The sequence below is a fragment of the Neodiprion virginianus genome, chromosome 3 (assembly GCF_021901495.1).
Source record: "Neodiprion virginianus isolate iyNeoVirg1 chromosome 3, iyNeoVirg1.1, whole genome shotgun sequence".
NCBI classification, from domain to species: domain Eukaryota; kingdom Metazoa; phylum Arthropoda; class Insecta; order Hymenoptera; family Diprionidae; genus Neodiprion; species Neodiprion virginianus.
The window spans coordinates 6,394,478-6,416,225 of NC_060879.1; the positions used below are offsets into that span (position 1 = coordinate 6,394,478).

Consider the following 21,748-nt stretch of genomic DNA (forward strand, 5'->3'; position numbering starts at 1 on the left):
TTTCACTAATTTCAACCTAGGCTCCTTCGCCGATTTATGGATAATTTTTTTCAGGATAATTATTGACGATTGATGTGAACTCAAGTCTTGACAACCACTGATGAAAAATTTATAACTGACGGAAGAAATCAAATTTCCGGTATGAAACCCAACAACGCGAACCGCGAAGTGCCAAACGTCGGAGATGATGAGTATGACAAACGGGGCGGGCAGGGGAGTCTGATGGGCTTTATTTACCAGCTGAAGGTGCTAATGCTCTTCATGACCCGCGGATTACGGAAAGATCTAAAGTTTCGTTTGGCGACCGAAATGAAGGCGGCGGGAAACTTTGATGATCTCGTGCTTGAGCTTAAATGCGACGACGACACCGATAGTAAGAAGTCTTACCGATTTCTTCAGGCCAAACATAAACAGTCTAATTCGACGCTGACCAAAGCTGAGGCCCTTTTCGAGGATAAAGTCTTCAACTTGAGCACATACTTCGATTCCTACTGTCAGATAAAAAGTCATCCCGTTTTCAGTCAGGGCGATTTGATAGATTTCATAATTTATACTACCGTAGATCTAGATGTGGAGAAACTCAAATCTCAAGGGATTAAGCTGATACCGGATGAACAACGTGACGATTTTCTGGATTTCGAAAACACAAACTACGGAAACAGACGATACAAGTTCGACAGTGAAGGACCATCTATGATATATAAAAAGCTAGCATCGGAAGCTTACTATCTGGCTCAGACGTTGGCTGCGAAAGTTCTCGATGGGGAGAAGTTGACGGTTGACAACGAAATTCTGAAAAAATATCGTACTGTCCTGACAAGGGAAGTTCTTAATGTGAAGGAAATGAAATTTTCCGACGCTTTTATTAAAGGGGAACAATTGTCCGATGGGGCGAAAAATTTCCGCGACGAATTTTATGGTCAGTATTTACAACAAAAGAAATCCCCGGAAAATGACGTAAACCAAGAAAATATTTGGAATGATATAAAGGATAAGTCTCTTGAATTCTTGGAGAGTTTCGTCTCGGACTGCGTACTCGAGTGTCTGGAAGAGTTACCCGTGGAATTCAAAAATTTATTGGATTGTGCCAACGTTAACAAACTAGTCAAAATAGAAACGTCGCCAGAAAAAGTCTCTGGGAAAGACAAAGAAAAAGTCTCTGGGAAAGACAAAAAAAAAGCCTATGCGCCTAATATCGTGACTAACATCGACACTCTGTTGAGATATGTATTGAATGAAGAAACTACCGACAAGATTCGATTCAAGCCAGAGTTTTTGAACGATAACGGCAAGCTGCCTGGGGACATATTAGAACTCAGAAAAACTCTGAAGAACGAACTGGGGAATAGATTTGACGTTCTCGATAAATATCTTTTTGAAATCGAAAATTTGAAGAAGGTCAAGGACGAACAGCTGTGTTTGAAGGAGAAGTTTCCCGACAGTCACGTCAATGACAAAGAAATCCCATGTTTCCTCAAGAAGTTGACGGTTGCGGTTAAACAGCCCAACGAAATTGAACTGGGCAAAATATTAGAACAAAAGATGGGTCAAGATCGCATGTTAAATGAACTGTGTGCTGGATTAGTTACCATGTCTTTTGAAAAAGAGATGCGAAATTGGTTTTTTCACAAAATAGGTTCATATAAATCAGCGGATGACGTCCGTGAATTTCTCGATGAAACTGTAAATAAAATTGAAACGCTGATATTGTCGGGATTCAATTTGGCATACCCGGAGCAGCTTGAAAATTACGGCATGTATTTCAAAGAAGCAAATCAGGAGTTTTTGAGGTATTTAAACAATTCGACAAAAGATACAGGAAAGAAAAATGCTGCTTGTAATTTAGTCGCAACCAAGGGAACACTGATAGCAGCCATTCAAGTTCACCGAGAGATCAAGAATTCACCCGAGTTTCAAGAAGAACATAAAAGTATAATTATGCGGCTGAACGAGCTGTTGTTGCCCAGTATCAGAAAACGTGTAATAGATGTATTTCGAATGAAGGAGCGGCATCATTTGCTGGTTGTCGTTTCTGAAGGGTGCAATGATCAGGAGCTTCGGGACTTGGGTATACTGTACAAAGATTTAAACGAAATTATGACGGATAAAGGATATGAAATGAAAAGGCTGATTTTTGTTACAAGCACGGAGTTACGTTTCGAAAACTGTGATCAGATTCACTGTGATTTAGGCTTCAATGACCTTACAGACGAGTCACAGAGGAAACTATTGAACAAACAGCTCGTTAATTTGCAAGATCGAAAAGAAAACATGAGTTTCACAGAATTATTGCGAATTCAACAATCGGAAAATGTAGATCCGAACGGTTTTAAAAACTTCAGAGACGCCATCGACTCCACAACGTTGGAGAAGCTGATCCGTGGCAGGAATAATATAAAAATAGGCTCTTCCCCGCAAGGTTTGGGTTCTATAAAAAATTATTTCATCAATCGTACATTTCATCGGCGAGTTATCATCAAGGCCGACGTCTTTAAGTCTGAACTGAAATCCGAGATTTACGCCGTCGGACACGTGGACCTCAATTTCTCACAGAACGAAAGGACGCATGGAGAAATGGGAATTTCTCAGCGAATTCATTCCTTGAAACAGCAACGTAGATTCGTTGAATTGAACAGTGGTGAAGACGAGACGCAATTCGAAGAGCTATGTAACGCAAATCCAAGCCAAAACGTTCACTGGCTTATGTGGGGAAAGGGAGAATTACTATGGATACGATCGAATGGTAGTATCGATACTTTGCTGAAGTACAGAGACTTGGGAACAAATTTTGATTGTAACTACCGGTGTGCGGTATGTCAAAACGCAGCCAGCAATATAATGGTTGATGAACTAAATGCTCAGAATGTGGAGCCCGTAATTATTTGTGATGTCGCGGGCATGGGAAAAACAACAATTCTAACTCACTTTACGACGAAGATGGAAGAGAATAACCCCAAAATGTGGGTGATCCGTATTAATTTGAACGATTATACAGATGCGTTGGCGAGAGAAAACAGCGAATGCAATGTGAAAGCGGGTGACGAGGAGAGCGTGACCAAGTTTCTCGTCAACGATTTTTTGAAATTCAACACTCAAATGGAAAAAGTGATTCTGAAATATCTGATCAAGGTAACAGGTAGCGTTGCTTTACTTTTCGACGGTTTCGATGAAATAAGTCCCGACTACACAAAAACAGTAATAAAAATGTTGAAAGCATTAAACGAATATTCAGAAGTGAAATTGGTCGTTACCACGAGACCCCAAATGCGAAGTGCATTAGAAAGGACGCTTCAGACATTTTCTTACGCAATGAAACCGTTTTCTCGAGAAGATCAAATCGATTTCTTAGTCAGGTATTGGAGGAACGTATGCAATCAAGTTGACGAAACACTGCAAACACTGAAAACACGTGCTGGAACGGTGTTGAAGGAAATTCGAAATGCAATCTCTGATCGGCTCAATGAATTCGCTGGTATTGCACTGCAAACTCAGCTCATTGGAGAAATATTCGCTCACGAGAATGTCAATACGGTTTCAGTGGTTAATCGTGATGGTTTCAAACCGGATGGGCGAGATTGTATTAAACTGGCTGATCTGTACCGTATGTTTTTTGACAGAATGTTTAAAATACACTGCGAAGAAAAGTTGAAAGTTAACCTCACCATTCTTGCGGTACGGGGACAGGCCAAGAAACAGAGAGCAGAATTTTTAGAGAACCATCGGCGATTAGCTATGTACACGTTTCTCAAAGAAAAAAATTCAGAAACGTGGACTTTATCTGGAGAGGAAATTGACAAAGTGAATGAATCGATTGCTGAGATAAGGAGCGGTGAAGAACGAATGGGCATCGTGACAAATACAATCAATCAGAGAGTGCGTTTCATTCATAGAACTTTTCAAGAATATTTCGTGGCCAGTTATTTGTTTCATAGCCTCAAAAAATCGGACGCGAACGAGTCGACTGAGCGGTTAAAAGAGTTTATTTTGAATGAAATTCTGCAAAAAACAGAATATAAGGTGATTCGTGCCTTCCTTAACGATCTATTGTCCGAACCGCTAGTGAACTCGATATTCGACGCTCCTATCTCTACGGAAAAATGGAAGGTATACGTATCCAGCAGATACTACGGAAGGATTTCGGAAATTGCTGCGAAGGAAGGTAATTACGAGATCATCAAATTCGTCTTTTCTTGGCTTGCAAAGAATTCCTCAGATCCACAGAAGTTCATTAACTCAAAGTTCGCATTTTTTGACCAAACTCTGATGAATCAAGTGATTAAGAACATGCCGCTACACAGATGCCAGAGCACATTAGCTGAAGCTGAAAGAGCAGCTCTGACATGGTTGCTGGAACACAAGGCTGATGTCAATGTTACCGATTCTGCGAGGAATACTTCAATGCACTTGGCTGTTATAAGAGGAAATTTAATGGTTCTGAAATTATTGGCAGATCAAGAAGGAGCTGACGTGACAGCTCGAAATGACAAGGGTGAAACATTGCAGCATATAGCTGCTAAATTTCAGAAGTTAGATATGCTAAAGTGGCTTGTGGAAGACCGAGGTTGCGACGTCAACGTACGGGATGATTCAGGGATGACGTTGCAGCACGTGGCTGCTGGATATTATAACTTAGATGTGCTGAACTGGCTTGTGAAAGACCAAAATTGCGAAGTCAACGTACGGGACGATTCAGGGATGACGTGGCAGAGTATATTTGCTAACTGTCAGATGCCAAAAATGCCAAAGCAGGTTGTGGAAGACCGAGGTCGCGACGTCAACGTATGGAATCATTCAAAGTTCACAATGGGACGTATAACTGCTAAATTACTTAAGTCAGATAAGGTAAAGTGGTTGAAGAAAGACCAGGGTCGCGACGTCAACGTATGGCACGATTCGGGGATGACGTTGCAGCACGTGGATATTGTATTCCAAAACTTAGATATGCTGAAGTGGCTTGTGGAAGACCGAGGTTGCGACGTCAACGTACGGGACGATTCAGGGATGACGTTGCAGCACGTGGCTGCTGGATGCAATAACTTAGATATGCTCAAGTGGCTTGTGGTAGACCGAGGTTGCGACGTCAACGTACGGAATGATTCAGGGGTGACGTTGCAGCACATGGCTATTGAATCCGCAAACTTAGACATGCTAAAATGGCTTGTGGAAGACCGAGATTGCGACGTCAACGTACGGGACGATTCAGGGATGACGTTGCAGCACACAGCTGCTAGATTAAATAACTTAAATGTGCTAAAGTGGCTTGTGGAAGACCGAGGTTGCGACGTCAATGTACGGAACGATACGGGGATTACGTTGCAGCATATGGCTATTGCTTCCAAAAACTTAGATCTGCTAAAGTGGCTTGTGGAAGACCGAGGTTGCGACGTCAACGTACGGAATGATTCTGGGATGACGTTGCAGCACATGGCTGCTGCATGTAATAACTTGGATGTGCTAAAGTGGCTTGTGGAAGACCGAGATTGCGACGTCAACGTACGGGACGATTCAGGGATGGCGTTGCAGCACACAGCTGCTACATTAAATAACTTAAATGTGCTAAAGTGGCTTGTGGAAGACCGAGGTTGCGACGTCAATGTACGGAACGATACGGGGATTACGTTGCAGCATATGGCTATTGCTTCCAAAAACTTAGATGTGCTAAAGTGGCTTGTGGAAGACCGAGATTGCGACGTCAACGTACGGGACGATTCAGGGACGACGTTGCAGCACGTGGCTGTTGGACGTAATAACTTAAATGTGCTAAAGTGGCTTGTGGAAGACCGAGGTTGCGACGTCAACGTACGGCATGATTCAGGGATGACGTTGCAGCATATAGCCGCTGAATTTGATAACTTGGATGTGCTAAAGTGGCTCGTGGAAGACCGAGATTGCGACATCAACGTACGGGACGATTCAGGGACGACGTTGCAGCACGTGGCTGTTAGACGTAATAACTTAGATATGCTAAAGTGGCTTGTGGGAGACCGAGGTTGCGACATCAACGTACGGGACGATTCAGGGACGACGTTGCAGCACGTGGCTGTTAGACGTAATAACTTAGATATGCTAAAGTGGCTTGTGGAAGACCGAGGTTGCGACGTCAACGTACGGGACGATCCAGGGATGACGTTGCAGCATATAGCTGCTAAAAATAATAACTTAGATATGCTCAAGTGGCTTGTGGAAGACCGAGGTTGCGACGTCAACGTACGGGACGATTCAGGGATAACGTTGCAGCACGTAGCTGCTGGATGCAATAACTTAAATGTGCTAAAGTGGCTTGTGGAAGACCGAGATTGCGACGTCAACGTACGGGACGATTCAGGGATGACGTTGCAGCACATTGCTGCTGCATGTAATAACTTGGATGTGCTGAAGTGGCTTGTGGAAGACCGAGATTGCGACGTCAACGTACGGGACGATTTAGGGATGACGTTGCAGCACGCAGCTGCTAGATTTAATAACTTAAATGTGCTAAAGTGGCTTGTGGAAGACCGAGGTTGCGACGTCAATGTACGGAACGATACGGGGATTACGTTGCAGCATACGGCTATTGCTTCCAAAAACTTAGATATGCTAAAGTGGCTTGTGGAAGACCGAGGTTGCGACGTCAACGTGCGGGACGATCCAGGAAATACGTTGCAGCACGTAGCTGCTGGATTGAATAACTTAAATGTGCTGAAGTGGCTTGTGGAAGACCGAGGTTGCGACGTCAACGTACGGAATGATTCTGGGATGACGTTGCAGCACATGGCTGCTGCATGTAATAACTTGGATGTGCTAAAGTGGCTTGTGGAAGACCGAGATTGCGACGTCAACGTACGGGACGATTTAGGGATGACGTTGCAGCACGCAGCTGCTAGATTTAATAACTTAAATGTGCTAAAGTGGCTTGTGGAAGACCGAGGTTGCGACGTCAATGTACGGAACGATACGGGGATTACGTTGCAGCATATGGCTATTGCTTACAAAAACTTAGATCTGCTAGAGTGGCTTGTGGAAGACCGAGGTTGCGACGTCAACGTACGGCATGATTCTGGGATGACGTTGCAGCACATGGCTGCTGCATGTAATAACTTGGATGTGCTAAAGTGGCTTGTGGAAGACCGAGATTGCGACGTCAACGTACGGGACGATTCAGGGATGACGTTGCAGCACGCAGCTGCTAGATTTAATAACTTGAATGTGCTAAAGTGGCTCGTGGAAGACCGAGGTTGCGACATCAACGTACGGGACGATTCACGAACGACGTTGCAGCACATTGCTGTTGGATGTAATTACTTAGATATGCTAAAGTGGCTTGTGGGAGACCGAGGTTGCGACATCAACGTACGGGACGATTCAGGGACGACGTTGCAGCACGTGGCTGTTGGACGTAATAACTTAAATGTGCTAAAGTAGCTTGTGGAAGACCGAGGTTGCGACGTCAACGTACGGAATAATTCAGGGACGACGTTGCAGCACATAGCTGCTGAATGTGATAACTTAGATACGCTAAAGTGGCTCGTGGAAGACCGAGGTTGCGACATCAACGTACGGGACGATTCAGGGACGACGTTGCAGCACGTGGCTGTTAGACGTAATGACTTAGATATGCTAAAGTGGCTTGTGGGAGACCGAGGTTGCGACGTCAATGTACGGAACGATACGGGGATTACGTTGCAGCATATGGCTATTGCTTCCAAAAACTTAGATGTGCTAAAGTGGCTTGTGGAAGACCGAGATTGCGACGTCAACGTACGGGACGATTCAGGGACGACGTTGCAGCACGTGGCTGTTGGACGTAATAACTTAAATGTGCTGAAGTGGCTTGTGGAAGACCGAGGTTGCGACGTCAACGTACGGCATGATTCAGGGATGACGTTGCAGCATATAGCCGCTGAATTTGGTAACTTGGATGTGCTAAAGTGGCTCGTGGTAGACCGAGATTGCGACATCAACGTACGGGACGATTCAGGGACGACGTTGCAGCACGTGGCTGTTAGACGTAATAACTTAGATATGCTAAAGTGGCTTGTGGGAGACCGAGGTTGCGACATCAACGTACGGGACGATTCAGGGACGACGTTGCAGCACGTGGCTGTTAGACGTAATAACTTAGATATGCTGAAGTGGCTTGTGGAAGACCGAGGTTGCGACGTCAACGTACGGGACGATTCAGGGATGACGTTGCAGCATATAGCTGCTCAATATAATAACTTAGATATGCTCAAGTGGCTTGTGGAAGACCGAGGTTGCGACGTCAACGTGCGGGACGATCCAGGGATGACGTTGCAGCACGCAGCTGCTGGATTTAATAACTTAAATGTGCTAAAGTGGCTCGCGGAAGACCGAGATTGCGACGTCAATGTACGGCTTGATTCAGGGATAACGTTGCAGTACTTAGCTGCTAAATGTAATAACTTAGATATGCTCAAGTGGCTTGTGGAAGACCGAAGTTGCGACGTCAACGTACGGGATGATTCAGGGACGACGTTGCAGCATATAGCTGCTAAAAATAATAACTTAGATATGCTCAAGTGGCTTGTGGGAGACCGAGGTTGCGACATCAACGTACGGGACGATTCAGGGACGACGTTGCAGCACGTGGCTGTTGGACGTAATAACTTAAATGTGCTAAAGTGGCTTGTGGAAGACCGAGGTTGCGACGTCAACGTACGGAATAATTCAGGGACGACGTTGCAGCACATAGCTGCTAAATGTGATAACTTAGATACGCTAAAGTGGCTTGTGGAAGACCGAGGTTGCGACGTCAATGTACGGAACGATACGGGGATTACGTTGCAGCATATGGCTATTGCTTCCAACAACTTAGATGTGCTAAAGTGGCTTGTGGAAGACCGAGGTTGCGACGTCAATGTACGGAACGATACGGGGATTACGTTGCAGCATATGGCTATTGCTTCCAAAAACTTAGATGTGCTAAAGTGGCTTGTGGAAGACCGAGATTGCGACGTCAACGTACAGGACGATATAGGGATGACGTTGCAGCACGTAGCTGCTGAATGTAATAACTTAAATGTGCTAAAGTGGCTTGTGGAAGACCGAGATTGCGACGTCAACGTACGGAACGATTCAGGGATAACGTTGCAGCACGAAGCTGCTGGATGTAATAACTTAAATGTGCTAAAGTGGCTCGTGGAAGACCAAGGTTGCGACATCAACGTACGGGACGATTCAGGAACGACGTTGCAGCACATTGCTGTTGGATGTAATTTTTTAGATATGCTAAAGTGGCTTGTGGGAGACCGAGGTTGCGACATCAACGTACGGGACGATTCAGGGACGACGTTGCAGCACGTGGCTGTTGGACGTAATAACTTAAATGTGCTAAAGTGGCTTGTGGAAGACCGAGGTTGCGACGTCAACGTACGGAATAATTCAGGGACGACGTTGCAGCACATAGCTGCAAAATGTGATAACTTAGATACGCTGAAGTGGCTTGTGGAAGACCGAGGTTGCGACGTCAATGTACGGAACGATACGGGGATTACGTTGCAGCATATGGCTATTGCTTCCAAAAACTTAGATATGCTAAAGTGGCTTGTGGAAGACCAAGGTTGCGACGTCAATGTACGGAACGATACGGGGATTACGTTGCAGCATATGGCTATTGCTTCCAAAAACTTAGATGTGCTAAAGTGGCTTGTGGAAGACCGAGATTGCGACGTCAACGTACGGAACGATATAGGGATGACGTTGCAGCACGTAGCTGCTGGATGTAATAACTTAAATGTGCTAAAGTGGCTTGTGGAAGACCGAGATTGCGACGTCAACGTACGGGACGATTCAGGGATGACGTTGCAGCACGCAGCTGCTAGATTTAATAACTTTAATGTGCTAAAGTGGCTTGTGGAAGACCGAAGTTGCGACGTCAACGTACGGGATGATTCAGGGACGACGTTGCAGCATATAGCTGCTAAAAATAATAACTTAGATATGCTCAAGTGGCTTGTGGAAGACCGAGGTTGCGACGTCAACGTACGGGACGATTCAGGGATAACGTTGCAGCACGTAGCTGCTGGATGCAATAACTTAAATGTGCTAAAGTGGCTTGTGGAAGACCGAGATTGCGACGTCAACGTACGGGACGATTTAGGGATGACGTTGCAGCACGCAGCTGCTAGATTTAATAACTGAAATGTGCTAAAGTGGCTTGTGGAAGACCGAGGTTGCGACGTCAATGTACGGAAAGATACGGGGATTACGTTGCAGCATATGGCTATTGCTTCCAAAAACTTAGATATGCTAAAGTGGCTTGTGGAAGACCGAGGTTGCGACGTCAACGTGCGGGACGATCCAGGAAATACGTTGCAGCACGTAGCTGCTGGATTGAATAACTTAAATGTGCTGAAGTGGCTTGTGAAAGACCGAGGTTGCGACGTCAACGTACGGAATGATTCTGGGATGACGTTGCAGCACATGGCTGCTGCATGTAATAACTTGGATGTGCTAAAGTGGCTTGTGGAAGACCGAGATTGCGACGTCAACGTACGGGACGATTTAGGGATGACGTTGCAGCACGCAGCTGCTAGATTTAATAACTTGAATGTGCTAAAGTGGCTTGTGGAAGACCGAGGTTGCGACGTCAATGTACGGAACGATACGGGGATTACGTTGCAGCATATGGCTATTGCTTCCAAAAACTAAGATCTGCTAGAGTGGCTTGTGGAAGACCGAGGTTGCGACGTCAACGTACGGAATGATTCTGGGATGACGTTGCAGCACATGGCTGCTTCATGTAATAACTTGGATGTGCTAAAGTGGCTTGTGGAAGACCGAGATTGCGACGTCAACGTACGGGACGATTCAGGGATGACGTTGCAGCACGCAGCTGCTAGATTTAATAACCTGAATGTGCTAAAGTGGCTCGTGGAAGACCGAGGTTGCGACATCAACGTACGGGACGATTCAGGAACGACGTTGCAGCACATTGCTGTTGGATGTAATTACTTAGATATGCTAAAGTGGCTTGTGGGAGACCGAGGTTGCGACATCAACGTACGGGACGATTCAGGGACGACGTTGCAGCACGTGGCTGTTGGACGTAATAACTTAAATGTGCTAAAGTAGCTTGTGGAAGACCGAGGTTGCGACGTCAACGTACGGAATAATTCAGGGACGACGTTGCAGCGCATAGCTGCTAAATGTGATAACTTAGATACGCTAAAGTGGCTCGTGGAAGACCGAGGTTGCGACATCAACGTACGGGACGATTCAGGGACGACGTTGCAGCACGTGGCTGTTAGACGTAATGACTTAGATATGCTAAAGTGGCTTGTGGGAGACCGAGGTTGCGACGTCAATGTACGGAACGATACGGGGATTACGTTGCAGCATATGGCTATTGCTTCCAAAAACTTAGATGTGCTAAAGTGGCTTGTGGAAGACCGAGATTGCGACGTCAACGTACGGGACGATTCAGGGACGACGTTGCAGCACGTGGCTGTTGGACGTAATAACTGAAATGTGCTAAAGTGGCTTGTGGAAGACCGAGGTTGCGACGTCAACGTACGGCATGATTCAGGGATGACGTTGCAGCATATAGCCGCTGAATTTGATAACTTGGATGTGCTAAAGTGGCTCGTGGAAGACCGAGATTGCGACATCAACGTACGGGACGATTCAGGGACGACGTTGCAGCACGTGGCTGTTAGACGTAATAACTTAGATATGCTAAAGTGGCTTGTGGGAGACCGAGGTTGCGACATCAACGTACGGGACGATTCAGGGACGACGTTGCAGCACGTGGCTGTTAGACGTAATAACTTAGACATGCTAAAGTGGCTTGTGGAAGACCGAGGTTGCGACGTCAACGTACGGGACGATTCAGGGATGACGTTGCAGCATATAGCTGCTCAATATAATAACTTAGATATGCTCAAGTGGCTTGTGGAAGACCGAGGTTGCGACGTCAACGTGCGGGACGATCCAGGGATGACGTTGCAGCACGCAGCCGCTGGATTTAATAACTCAAATGTGCTGAAGTGGCTTGTGGAAGACCGAGATTGCGACGTCAATGTACGGCTTGATTTAGGGATAACGTTGCAGTACTTAGCTGCTGAATGTAATAACTTAGATATGCTAAAGTGGCTTGTGGAAGACCGAAGTTGCGACGTCAACGTACGGGATGATTCAGGGACGACGTTGCAGCATATAGCTGCTGAAAATAATAACTTAGATATGCTCAAGTGGCTTGTGGAAGACCGAGGTTGCGACGTCAACGTACGGGACGATTCAGGGATAACGTTGCAGCACGTAGCTGCTGGATGTAATAACTTAAATGTGCTAAAGTGGCTTGTGGAAGACCGAGATTGCGACGTCAACGTACGGGACGATTTAGGGATGACGTTGCAGCACGCAGCTGCTAGATTTAATAACTTAAATGTGCTAAAGTGGCTTGTGGAAGACCGAGGTTGCGACGTCAATGTACGGAACGATACGGGGATTACGTTGCAGCATATGGCTATTGCTTCCAAAAACTTAGATATGCTAAAGTGGCTTGTGGAAGACCGAGGTTGCGACGTCAACGTACGGAATGATTTTGGGATGACGTTGCAGCACATGGCTGCTGCATGTAATAACTTGGATGTGCTAAAGTGGCTTGTGGAAGACCGAGATTGCGACGTCAACGTACGGGACGATATAGGGATGACGTTGCAGCACGCAGCTGCTAGATTTAATAACTTAAATGTGCTAAAGTGGCTTGTGGAAGACCGAGGTTGCGACGTCAATGTACGGAACGATACGGGGATTACGTTGCAGCATATGGCTATTGCTTCCAAAAACTTAGATATGCTAAAGTGGCTTGTGGAAGACCGTGGTTGCGACGTCAATGTACGGAACGATACGGGGATTACGTTGCAGCATATGGCTATTGCTTCCAAAAACTTAGAAGTGCTAAAGTGGCTTGTGGAAGACCGAGATTGCGACGTCAACGTACGGAACGATTCAGGGACGACGTTGCAGCACGTGGCTGTTAGACGTAATAACTTAGATATGCTAAAGTGGCCTGTGGGAGACCGAGGTTGCGACATCAACGTACGGGACGATTCAGGGACGACGTTGCAGCACGTGGCTGTTAGACGTAATAACTTAGATATGCTAAAGTGGCTTGTGGAAGACCGAGGTTGCGACGTCAACGTACGGGACGATTCAGGGATGACGTTGCAGCATATAGCTGCTCAATATAATGACTTAGATATGCTCAAGTGGCTTGTGGAAGACCGAGGTTGCGACGTCAACGTGCGGGACGATCCAGGGATGACGTTGCAGCACGCAGCCGCTGGATTTAATAACTTAAATGTGCTAAAGTGGCTTGTGGAAGACCGAGATTGCGACGTCAATGTACGGCTTGATTTAGGGATAACGTTGCAGTACTTAGCTGCTAAATGTAATAACTTAGATATGCTAAAGTGGCTTGTGGAAGACCGAAGTTGCGACGTCAACGTACGGGATGATTCAGGGACGACGTTGCAGCATATAGCTGCTAAAAATAATAACTTAGATATGCTCAAGTGGCTTGTGGGAGACCGAGGTTGCGACATCAACGTACGGGACGATTCAGGGACGACGTTGCAGCACGTGGCTGTCGGACGTAATAACTTAAATGTGCTAAAGTGGCTTGTGGAAGACCGAGGTTGCGACGTCAACGTACGGAATAATTCAGGGACGACGTTGCAGCACATAGCTGCTAAATGTGATAACTTAGATACGCTAAAGTGGCTTGTGGAAGACCGAGGTTGCGACGTCAATGTACGGAACGATACGGGGATTACGTTGCAGCATATGGCTATTGCTTCCAACAACTTAGATGTGCTAAAGTGGCTTGCGGAAGACCGAGGTTGCGACGTCAATGTACGGAACGATACGGGGATTACGTTGCAGCATATGGCTATTGCTTCCAAAAACTTAGATGTGCTAAAGTGGCTTGTGGAAGACCGAGATTGCGACGTCAACGTACGGGACGATATAGGGATGACGTTGCAGCACGTAGCTGCTGGATGTAATAACTTAAATGTGCTAAAGTGGCTTGTGGAAGACCGAGATTGCGACGTCAACGTACGGAACGATTCAGGGATAACGTTGCAGCACGAAGCTGCTGGATGTAATAACTTAAACGTGCTAAAGTGGCTCGTGGAAGACCAAGGTTGCGACATCAACGTACGGGACGATTCAGGAACGACGTTGCAGCACATTGCTGTTGGATGTAATTACTTAGATATGCTAAAGTGGCTTGTGGGAGACCGAGGTTGCGACATCAACGTACGGGACGATTCAGGGACGACGTTGCAGCACGTGGCTGTTGGACGTAATAACTTAAATGTGCTAAAGTGGCTTGTGGAAGACCGAGGTTGCGACGTCAACGTACGGAATAATTCAGGGACGACGTTGCAGCACATAGCTGCTAAATGTGATAACTTAGATACGCTAAAGTGGCTTGTGGAAGACCGAGGTTGCGACGTCAATGTACGGAACGATACGGGGATTACGTTGCAGCATATGGCTATTGCTTCCAAAAACTTAGATATGCTAAAGTGGCTTGTGGAAGACCGAGGTTGCGACGTCAATGTACGGAACGATACGGGGATTACGTTGCAGCATATGGCTATTGCTTCCAAAAACTTAGATGTGCTAAAGTGGCTTGTGGAAGACCGAGATTGCGACGTCAACGTACGGAACGATATAGGGATGACGTTGCAGCACGTAGCTGCTGGATGTAATAACTTAAATGTGCTAAAGTGGCTTGTGGAAGACCGAGGTTGCGACGTCAACGTACGGCATAATTCAGGGATGACGTTGCAGCATATAGCCGCTGAATTTGATAACTTGGATGTGCTAAAGTGGCTCGTGGAAGACCGAGGTTGCGACATCAACGTACGGGACGATTCAGGGACGACGTTGCAGCACGTGGCTGTTAGACGTAATAACTTAGATATGCTAAAGTGGCTTGTGGGAGACCGAGGTTGCGACATTAACGTACGGGACGATTCAGGGACGACGTTGCAGCACGTGGCTGTTAGACGTAATAACTTAGATATGCTAAAGTGGCTTGTGGAAGACCGAGGTTGCGACGTCAACGTACGGGACGATTCAGGGATGACGTTGCAGCATATAGCTGCTCAATATAATAACTTAGATATGCTCAAGTGGCTTGTGGAAGACCGAGGTTGCGACGTCAATGTACGGAACGATACGGGGATTACGTTGCAGCATATGGCTATTGCTTCCAAAAACTTAGATATGCTAAAGTGGCTTGTGGAAGACCGAGGTTGCGACGTCAATGTACGGAACGATACGGGGATTACGTTGCAGCATATGGCTATTGCTTCCAAAAACTTAGAAGTGCTAAAGTGGCTTGTGGAAGACCGAGATTGCGACGTCAACGTACGGAACGATTCAGGGACGACGTTGCAGCACGTGGCTGTTAGACGTAATAACTTAGATATGCTAAAGTGGCCTGTGGGAGACCGAGGTTGCGACATCAACGTACGGGACGATTCAAGGACGACGTTGCAGCACGTGGCTGTTAGACGTAATAACTTAGATATGCTAAAGTGGCTTGTGGAAGACCGAGGTTGCGACGTCAACGTACGGGACGATTCAGGGATGACGTTGCAGCATATAGCTGCTCAATATAATAACTTAGATATGCTCAAGTGGCTTGTGGAAGACCGAGGTTGCGACGTCAACGTGCGGGACGATCCAGGGATGACGTTGCAGCACGCAGCCGCTGGATTTAATAACTTAAATGTGCTAAAGTGGCTTGTGGAAGACCGAGATTGCGACGTCAATGTACGGCTTGATTTAGGGATAACGTTGCAGTACTTAGCTGCTAAATGTAATAACTTAGATATGCTAAAGTGGCTTGTGGAAGACCGAAGTTGCGACGTCAACGTACGGGATGATTCAGGGACGACGTTGCAGCATATAGCTGCTAAAAATAATAACTTAGATATGCTCAAGTGGCTTGTGGAAGACCGAGGTTGCGACGTCAACGTACGGGACGATTCAGGGATAACGTTGCAGCACGTAGCTGCTGGATGTAATAACTTAAATGTGCTAAAGTGGCTTGTGGAAGACCGAGATTGCGACGTCAACGTACGGGACGATTCAGGGATGACGTTGCAGCATATAGCTGGTAAATATAATAACTTAGATGTGCTAATGTGGTTCGTGAAAGACCGAGGTTGCGACGTCAATGTACGGAATGATTCAGGGATGACGTTGCAGCACATAGCTGCTGAATCTGGTAGCTCAGATGTGCTAAAGTGGCTTGTAAAAGAACGAGGTTACGACGTCAACGTACGGGATAATTCAGGGTGACGTTGCAGCACGTGGTTGCTGAATTATAGCTGTCAGCTATACTAAATTGGCTTGTGGAAGAACTAGGTCGCGATGTTAACGTACGGAATCATTCAGGAATGACGTTGCAGCACGTGGCTGCTCTATACAATTACTTAGATATTCTTGCGTCAACACGAATTTGATATGGCCCGTCCGCATGTGTACATACAATTCTCACCACCACCCACAATGGAAAGTTTGATTCGAAAAGCAACGAAAATGCCACTGACAGTGTCCGCAATAGGATATAAGTAGCTCGCACTCAATCACACGGTGCATAAAATTAGATTATTCGAGAGTGCAAACACGTTAAAGAAAGCCCCAATGTGTGAAATGGAACTTTTTGATTGCTTCGTGAATTGAAAACGTGACGCCCTATGGAGCATGCTCAACAGGCTTCAAAAATCAAACTTTTCGAGTAGAAGTGGAAATAAAATGGCAAAGCATGATGTGTTGAAAACGAGGCGATATATGCTGAAGAAATCGTTTGTATGCTCGTCATCTGTTAAATTAATGTTATTCATGCATCTACGGCCTTCACACTTGTTACGGTCGACGCAAACGTCGTGAGGTTTTCAGCCAATACGAATAAGCATGATTGACGGCGAAAGTTTTTTTCATGAATCAAGTCCTAGATGTGGATTTTAATTCTCAAACATGTCTACTTAAATTAATCGTGAGATCAGCAACGGTATCCGTTGAAGTCAATCCGTTGCGCGTGATATTCTTCAATGAAGCATTTCATTTTATTCCTAATAGTACGAGAGCCAACGATCAAAATCATATCTCATAGCATCCCGGCTAAAAGCGTATAAAATCCATAGATTAGATGACTGTTAACAAGACAAAGTTGGCAGTTACTGTCGAAAACTTAGCAGCTTTGCGGAGGGCCATTCCTATCATGTCAAAACAATTGGTAGCCGGTATTTTCATTTCCTGTCTGATCTTGAAAATATATATATATTTTGTTATTTTATTTCTAAAACTCTGGCTTGGAGACATTTTGCGCTCAGCGTCTGATCTGTGAGAATTTTCAAAGGTGATAATAAATCTTACCTAAGTGTATCGTAGCATCCCCGTTAAATTTTGTTTCAAATCATTCTTATGGCTGCCGATATTTCCAAAATATTGTTTTCAGATATTTCTAACACCGCATATAGTGTCCAGTACAATCAGATGCTGCACTCAATATGTCTGACGTGAATTTTTTCTACATCTGTGCAACTCGTTTTATCATGTCTAACAGTTTTCAGACGTGATGCTGTGTTACCGGTCGGTAAAGTTCGTTAATATTTTCGAAGCTCTTAAAATGTAAGGCGATGAGACCGTTTTCTCAAAATTGACTTCTTTGCATTAGACAAATTCAATTCAATTATAGGAATTTGATATGATTTTCATTGCCTCTTTCTTTGGTAACGGTTTCCTAGGAACGCGCTGCGCTAACGGCGCCTGAAAAAAGTAGGCTTGGTATCTCAGGACCATCATCCAAGTAGATTCCTGAAATCAGACGGGATGCTATAATACGCTTAGTCCAGATTTGTAGACATTTTTGAAAATGCACTCTGATCGAACACTGCGCGCACAATATCGGTAATCCACGTTTATAGGTTCAGGGTCACCGGATCTATCGAATTGAAACGGCTTTGGCCGGGATGCCATTAGAGAAAAATTTAAGTTGTCGGCTCCATGCCATATCCGCACCTTCGTTTGTGCACATGAAACTTGGGCTTTGTTATCGAGAAACCTTTAACAACCTCAATAACAGCGTAATGGTCTAAACAATTGTAAGGGAGTATCGGCCCTCTGGATCACGCATCCTGTTGAAACACTTAGGGGTGTTTTTGTCCTGAAATATGGACTTTCTGATATTCACTTTTAGCCATTGGGCCGTTTATCATTGCGGTTGAAATTGATGTTATTATCAGTTTGGTGAGTGGAATTTGCTATCAAACAAATTATAGTGTTTACTTGCATCTGAAATGATAATCTCAATTATTCCCCCTTGAAGTTTTGATGACAGGTAGGACTCGTAGACTAAAATGCAAACGGATATCGTGACGTCGCCGTTGTGGATGGCTCCTTCATATGTATACTCAATGCTCCAGCCAAGTATATTCAGTTATTCTAAGAACAGACCATGAACCCAGTGCCATACCCGTGACATGAAAAGTCGGTTCACTGTCCAATATAACCAAAGACTTTACTATCGTACAGAACTGCTACTATAATTATGAAAAAACTACACCTCATAAGATTAAACCACTGTTATAGGTTACTATTATAAGATATGAGAAGCTACACGTATGAACATGTAGTAATCGTTTCTAGCAATGGCCCGTGATATAACTAAATACTCTGTTCTATGAAATTTGGTATAATAATTATATGTGTGGGTCCTCCGCAAAATTTACATCTAATACAGCGGAATCCGACTTATTGGAAGAAAGTAACATTATATAACATTTTAATTCAGCCCGGAAAACAACGCGGTATATCGCTGCGTATACCGGGACAATCTTTTGAAACTATACAGTCAATGCCCATGCGCCAAATAATTCAATCTCATTGGTCGGTGAAATCGCCCCGCAGCGATCTTTTCGCCTGCTGAGCAGGGGGCCAACGCACATAAAATGAAATAAGACTCGAGAGCTATAAATCTCTCGCGCATGAAACCGCGGATTGAGGTTATGTTGCTGTTTATTTTTACGTAACGTGAATTGTCTAAGAAAAATAGTATCGTTCAGCAATACCGTGGTCCATGTCGGAAAATATTCAACCGACGCAATAAGGAATCGCCAGAAACAGAGTTTGACAGCTGAAACTCTGAGTGGCAAGCCTGCCCGAGCAGCTAATAAAACTCGCGCATGCGCATTGACTGCATAGTTTCTAGAGATTGTCCCGGTATATGACTCGATCCATACGCATATGCTGATTCGTACAAGTTAACAAGATGAATCGACAGGGAGGTACAAGGGTGTCATATTCGGAGTCCGATCAGTAAAGCAGATAACATAAACTATCCCCTCTTAGCTCCCTGGCACAGAATCGCAAGACGAAGACTATGAGAAAAGGAAAGGATGACAAGTAATCATCTCCACCGTGAACCAAAGTTTGTTAACGAGGCGCAATCATTGATTCGACACCATTTGGTCGAGTGCATATCGATAAACTATTCAGTCTAAATTCGAATCATAAGCAACAAGTGAAAATTGTTAATATTAAATTCGCGTGATTCAGTCACTCAAGGTGTGAGACCATATTCAAAACCTTAGAGTTGTGGACAAGAATAATTACTTTCCTTGGACAAGGAACTGTTCTACCATGAGGTACTTTCAGTCCTAGCGCTTGCAGAAGACCTCGCGTAGCCCGGTATACACTTTATCAAATCGGCTAACTTACATACCGACGATTTGGCTCTGGTGCGAATTTTGATAGTGCTATTCTTACCTCGGGGAATAGAAGGAACCTTATCTCAGGGCATACAGTGGTATTTGGTGCATTTAGAGCATTTTATTCTGTAGTTCTGAAACCTTCAACTCATAATCTTCGTCGCATGTTCAGATAACCTCGACCATAATTATAAGTCGCACCTTTCGTTAATCGTAGCAATTTCTCTGTGTCTATCGAATAAATCATTGTGCTCGTTTTATATAATCGTGTCTTATATTATCTACAACCGGACCATAACATAAGTAACTACAAAAAAGTCTTTTTGAAAAAGAAGAACATTTCCCAGCGCCCCACCCGCCAACGATAAATTTTGGAAAAGGGAAAGGATCAAGTATACATATTCATAGCGCCGTATCTAGCAACGTTGAAATAACGGACTTCAACTGTTAGCATGTATTGAGCAGTCGGTCAATCATTACATAGGGGGTTTTCCATATCCCCTCGACAAATGAAAAACCTCCACTAATTTTGATTCGCGTCACGATTCTTGATACGATTATACGGCCTCAAAACGGACTCTTGAATTTCATCAAACTTTTCCCTCCAGCCGTTGATTTTCTATGATTATTCATACCTATATTAAAAATTGATCTTTTTCAAAAATCTCGAAAACTTCTCAAAAATCTTATTTTACATCCGGATTATTTTGACACCCGTCCCATGATGGGTCGGATTTTTCTTCTATTTTTTTCCATTTCTTTCAACATTTTGAACAAACGGAACATCACGTTCCAACGTTCTGAAAATTTTCAAAATATTACCGAAAATTCTATGTTCAAGTTTTGATATTTTTACGTTCAAAAAAACCGAACGAATACCCGGAACTCAGAAATTGCGTTGTATGAATGATCCCTAAAAAAATTGCTTAGATTGTGCACATTGGGTCATTTTACAGGTTGGAGACCCTTCAAGAAGATCATTTTGATCAATTATCCATACTGATGTAAAAGTTTGCCTGGTATATTCAGTCGTTACCCGATTGAGAACGAATTGTGCACTGCAGCCATCGTGCCGTAACATCAGCTGTGCGCTTTGACAAATGCTAAAACAGAAATACCTAATAAATATTAACTGAAAATAAAAAGAACGTTGTTTAGCAAGTGCCGCGCTCTAGAAATAACGTGATAACAACTTGGCATCCTCCAAAATACTCCTAAGATTTATCGTACCGGTAATTATGAATGGTCCAAGACACATCAATTCACGAGGGAAGGACGAACTCGCAAATTACGATCCGAGGACACCAGGTTGACCGTGCACAAGTCAAAAGAGCTGTCGTGACATCCCTAGCCGTTGATAAAGCGGCCGTGCTCCGTTCAAAGTTCGGAGAGCTTTCGCAGGTAAATAAGGGGTGAAGGAATACATTTCTGTTGTTAAAACAGAGTAAAATGCATTTTCTCTAACCAAAATAAAGTCTGGATGCTATAAAGTGGAAAAAAGCGCACTCTAACCGAATATAATGAACTCTGTAAACAACTTTATAGTTTAGACTTTCATCGGCTAGGGTCACTTATACAATCTGTTACACGCTCTCATTTCCTTCGCGACGACTAAAGACTCGTCTTCGGTCTGCAAATTGAATCTCATCTGCGCGCTATTCTTGCTCCATATATGATACCACGTGTGATAGTCACCTAATCTATTCCGCTACTGGAAAACGAAGAAACTGACAGACAGATTCTACTCCAGCGATATCAGATCCCGAGCGATGCTGATGAGGAAAGGCATTTTAATTATACTGAAAGTTTAATTTTCATTTCACTGCGTTTTCAACCATTTTCCTCCGGGACTACCAAAGTCTCCCGTTGCCGCATCTTCCCGAGTCCTTTTCCCAACCTTTCTTACGAGCTGGGTGGAACTCTCTGAATTCAATCAACACCATCGGCACACTTCGCGACCAGGGCTGACGTATTGGAACATCCCACTCCTTTAATGGAGAGAACATGGGCGA

At 44.6% G+C, this 21,748-nt stretch overlaps 1 protein-coding gene across 1 annotated transcript in view; it reads left to right on the top strand.

Moving 5' to 3' along the window:
- The window catches only part of LOC124301698 (uncharacterized), a 54,261-nt gene extending 34,260 nt beyond the window's left edge, over positions 1-20,001 (top strand). The window contains exons 5-14 of the mRNA XM_046757076.1: positions 55-4,765; positions 4,868-5,103; positions 8,368-8,437; positions 10,376-10,477; positions 10,682-10,987; positions 11,090-11,293; positions 11,498-11,905; positions 13,028-13,231; positions 15,068-15,169; positions 15,476-20,001. Of these exons, the coding sequence (XP_046613032.1) occupies positions 142-4,765; positions 4,868-5,103; positions 8,368-8,437; positions 10,376-10,477; positions 10,682-10,987; positions 11,090-11,293; positions 11,498-11,905; positions 13,028-13,231; positions 15,068-15,169; positions 15,476-16,326 (7,107 nt within the window). The 5' untranslated portion in view covers positions 55-141 and the 3' untranslated portion in view covers positions 16,327-20,001. The remainder of the gene's footprint in view (positions 1-54; positions 4,766-4,867; positions 5,104-8,367; positions 8,438-10,375; positions 10,478-10,681; positions 10,988-11,089; positions 11,294-11,497; positions 11,906-13,027; positions 13,232-15,067; positions 15,170-15,475) is intronic.
- Positions 20,002-21,748: the final 1,747 nt, after the last annotated feature.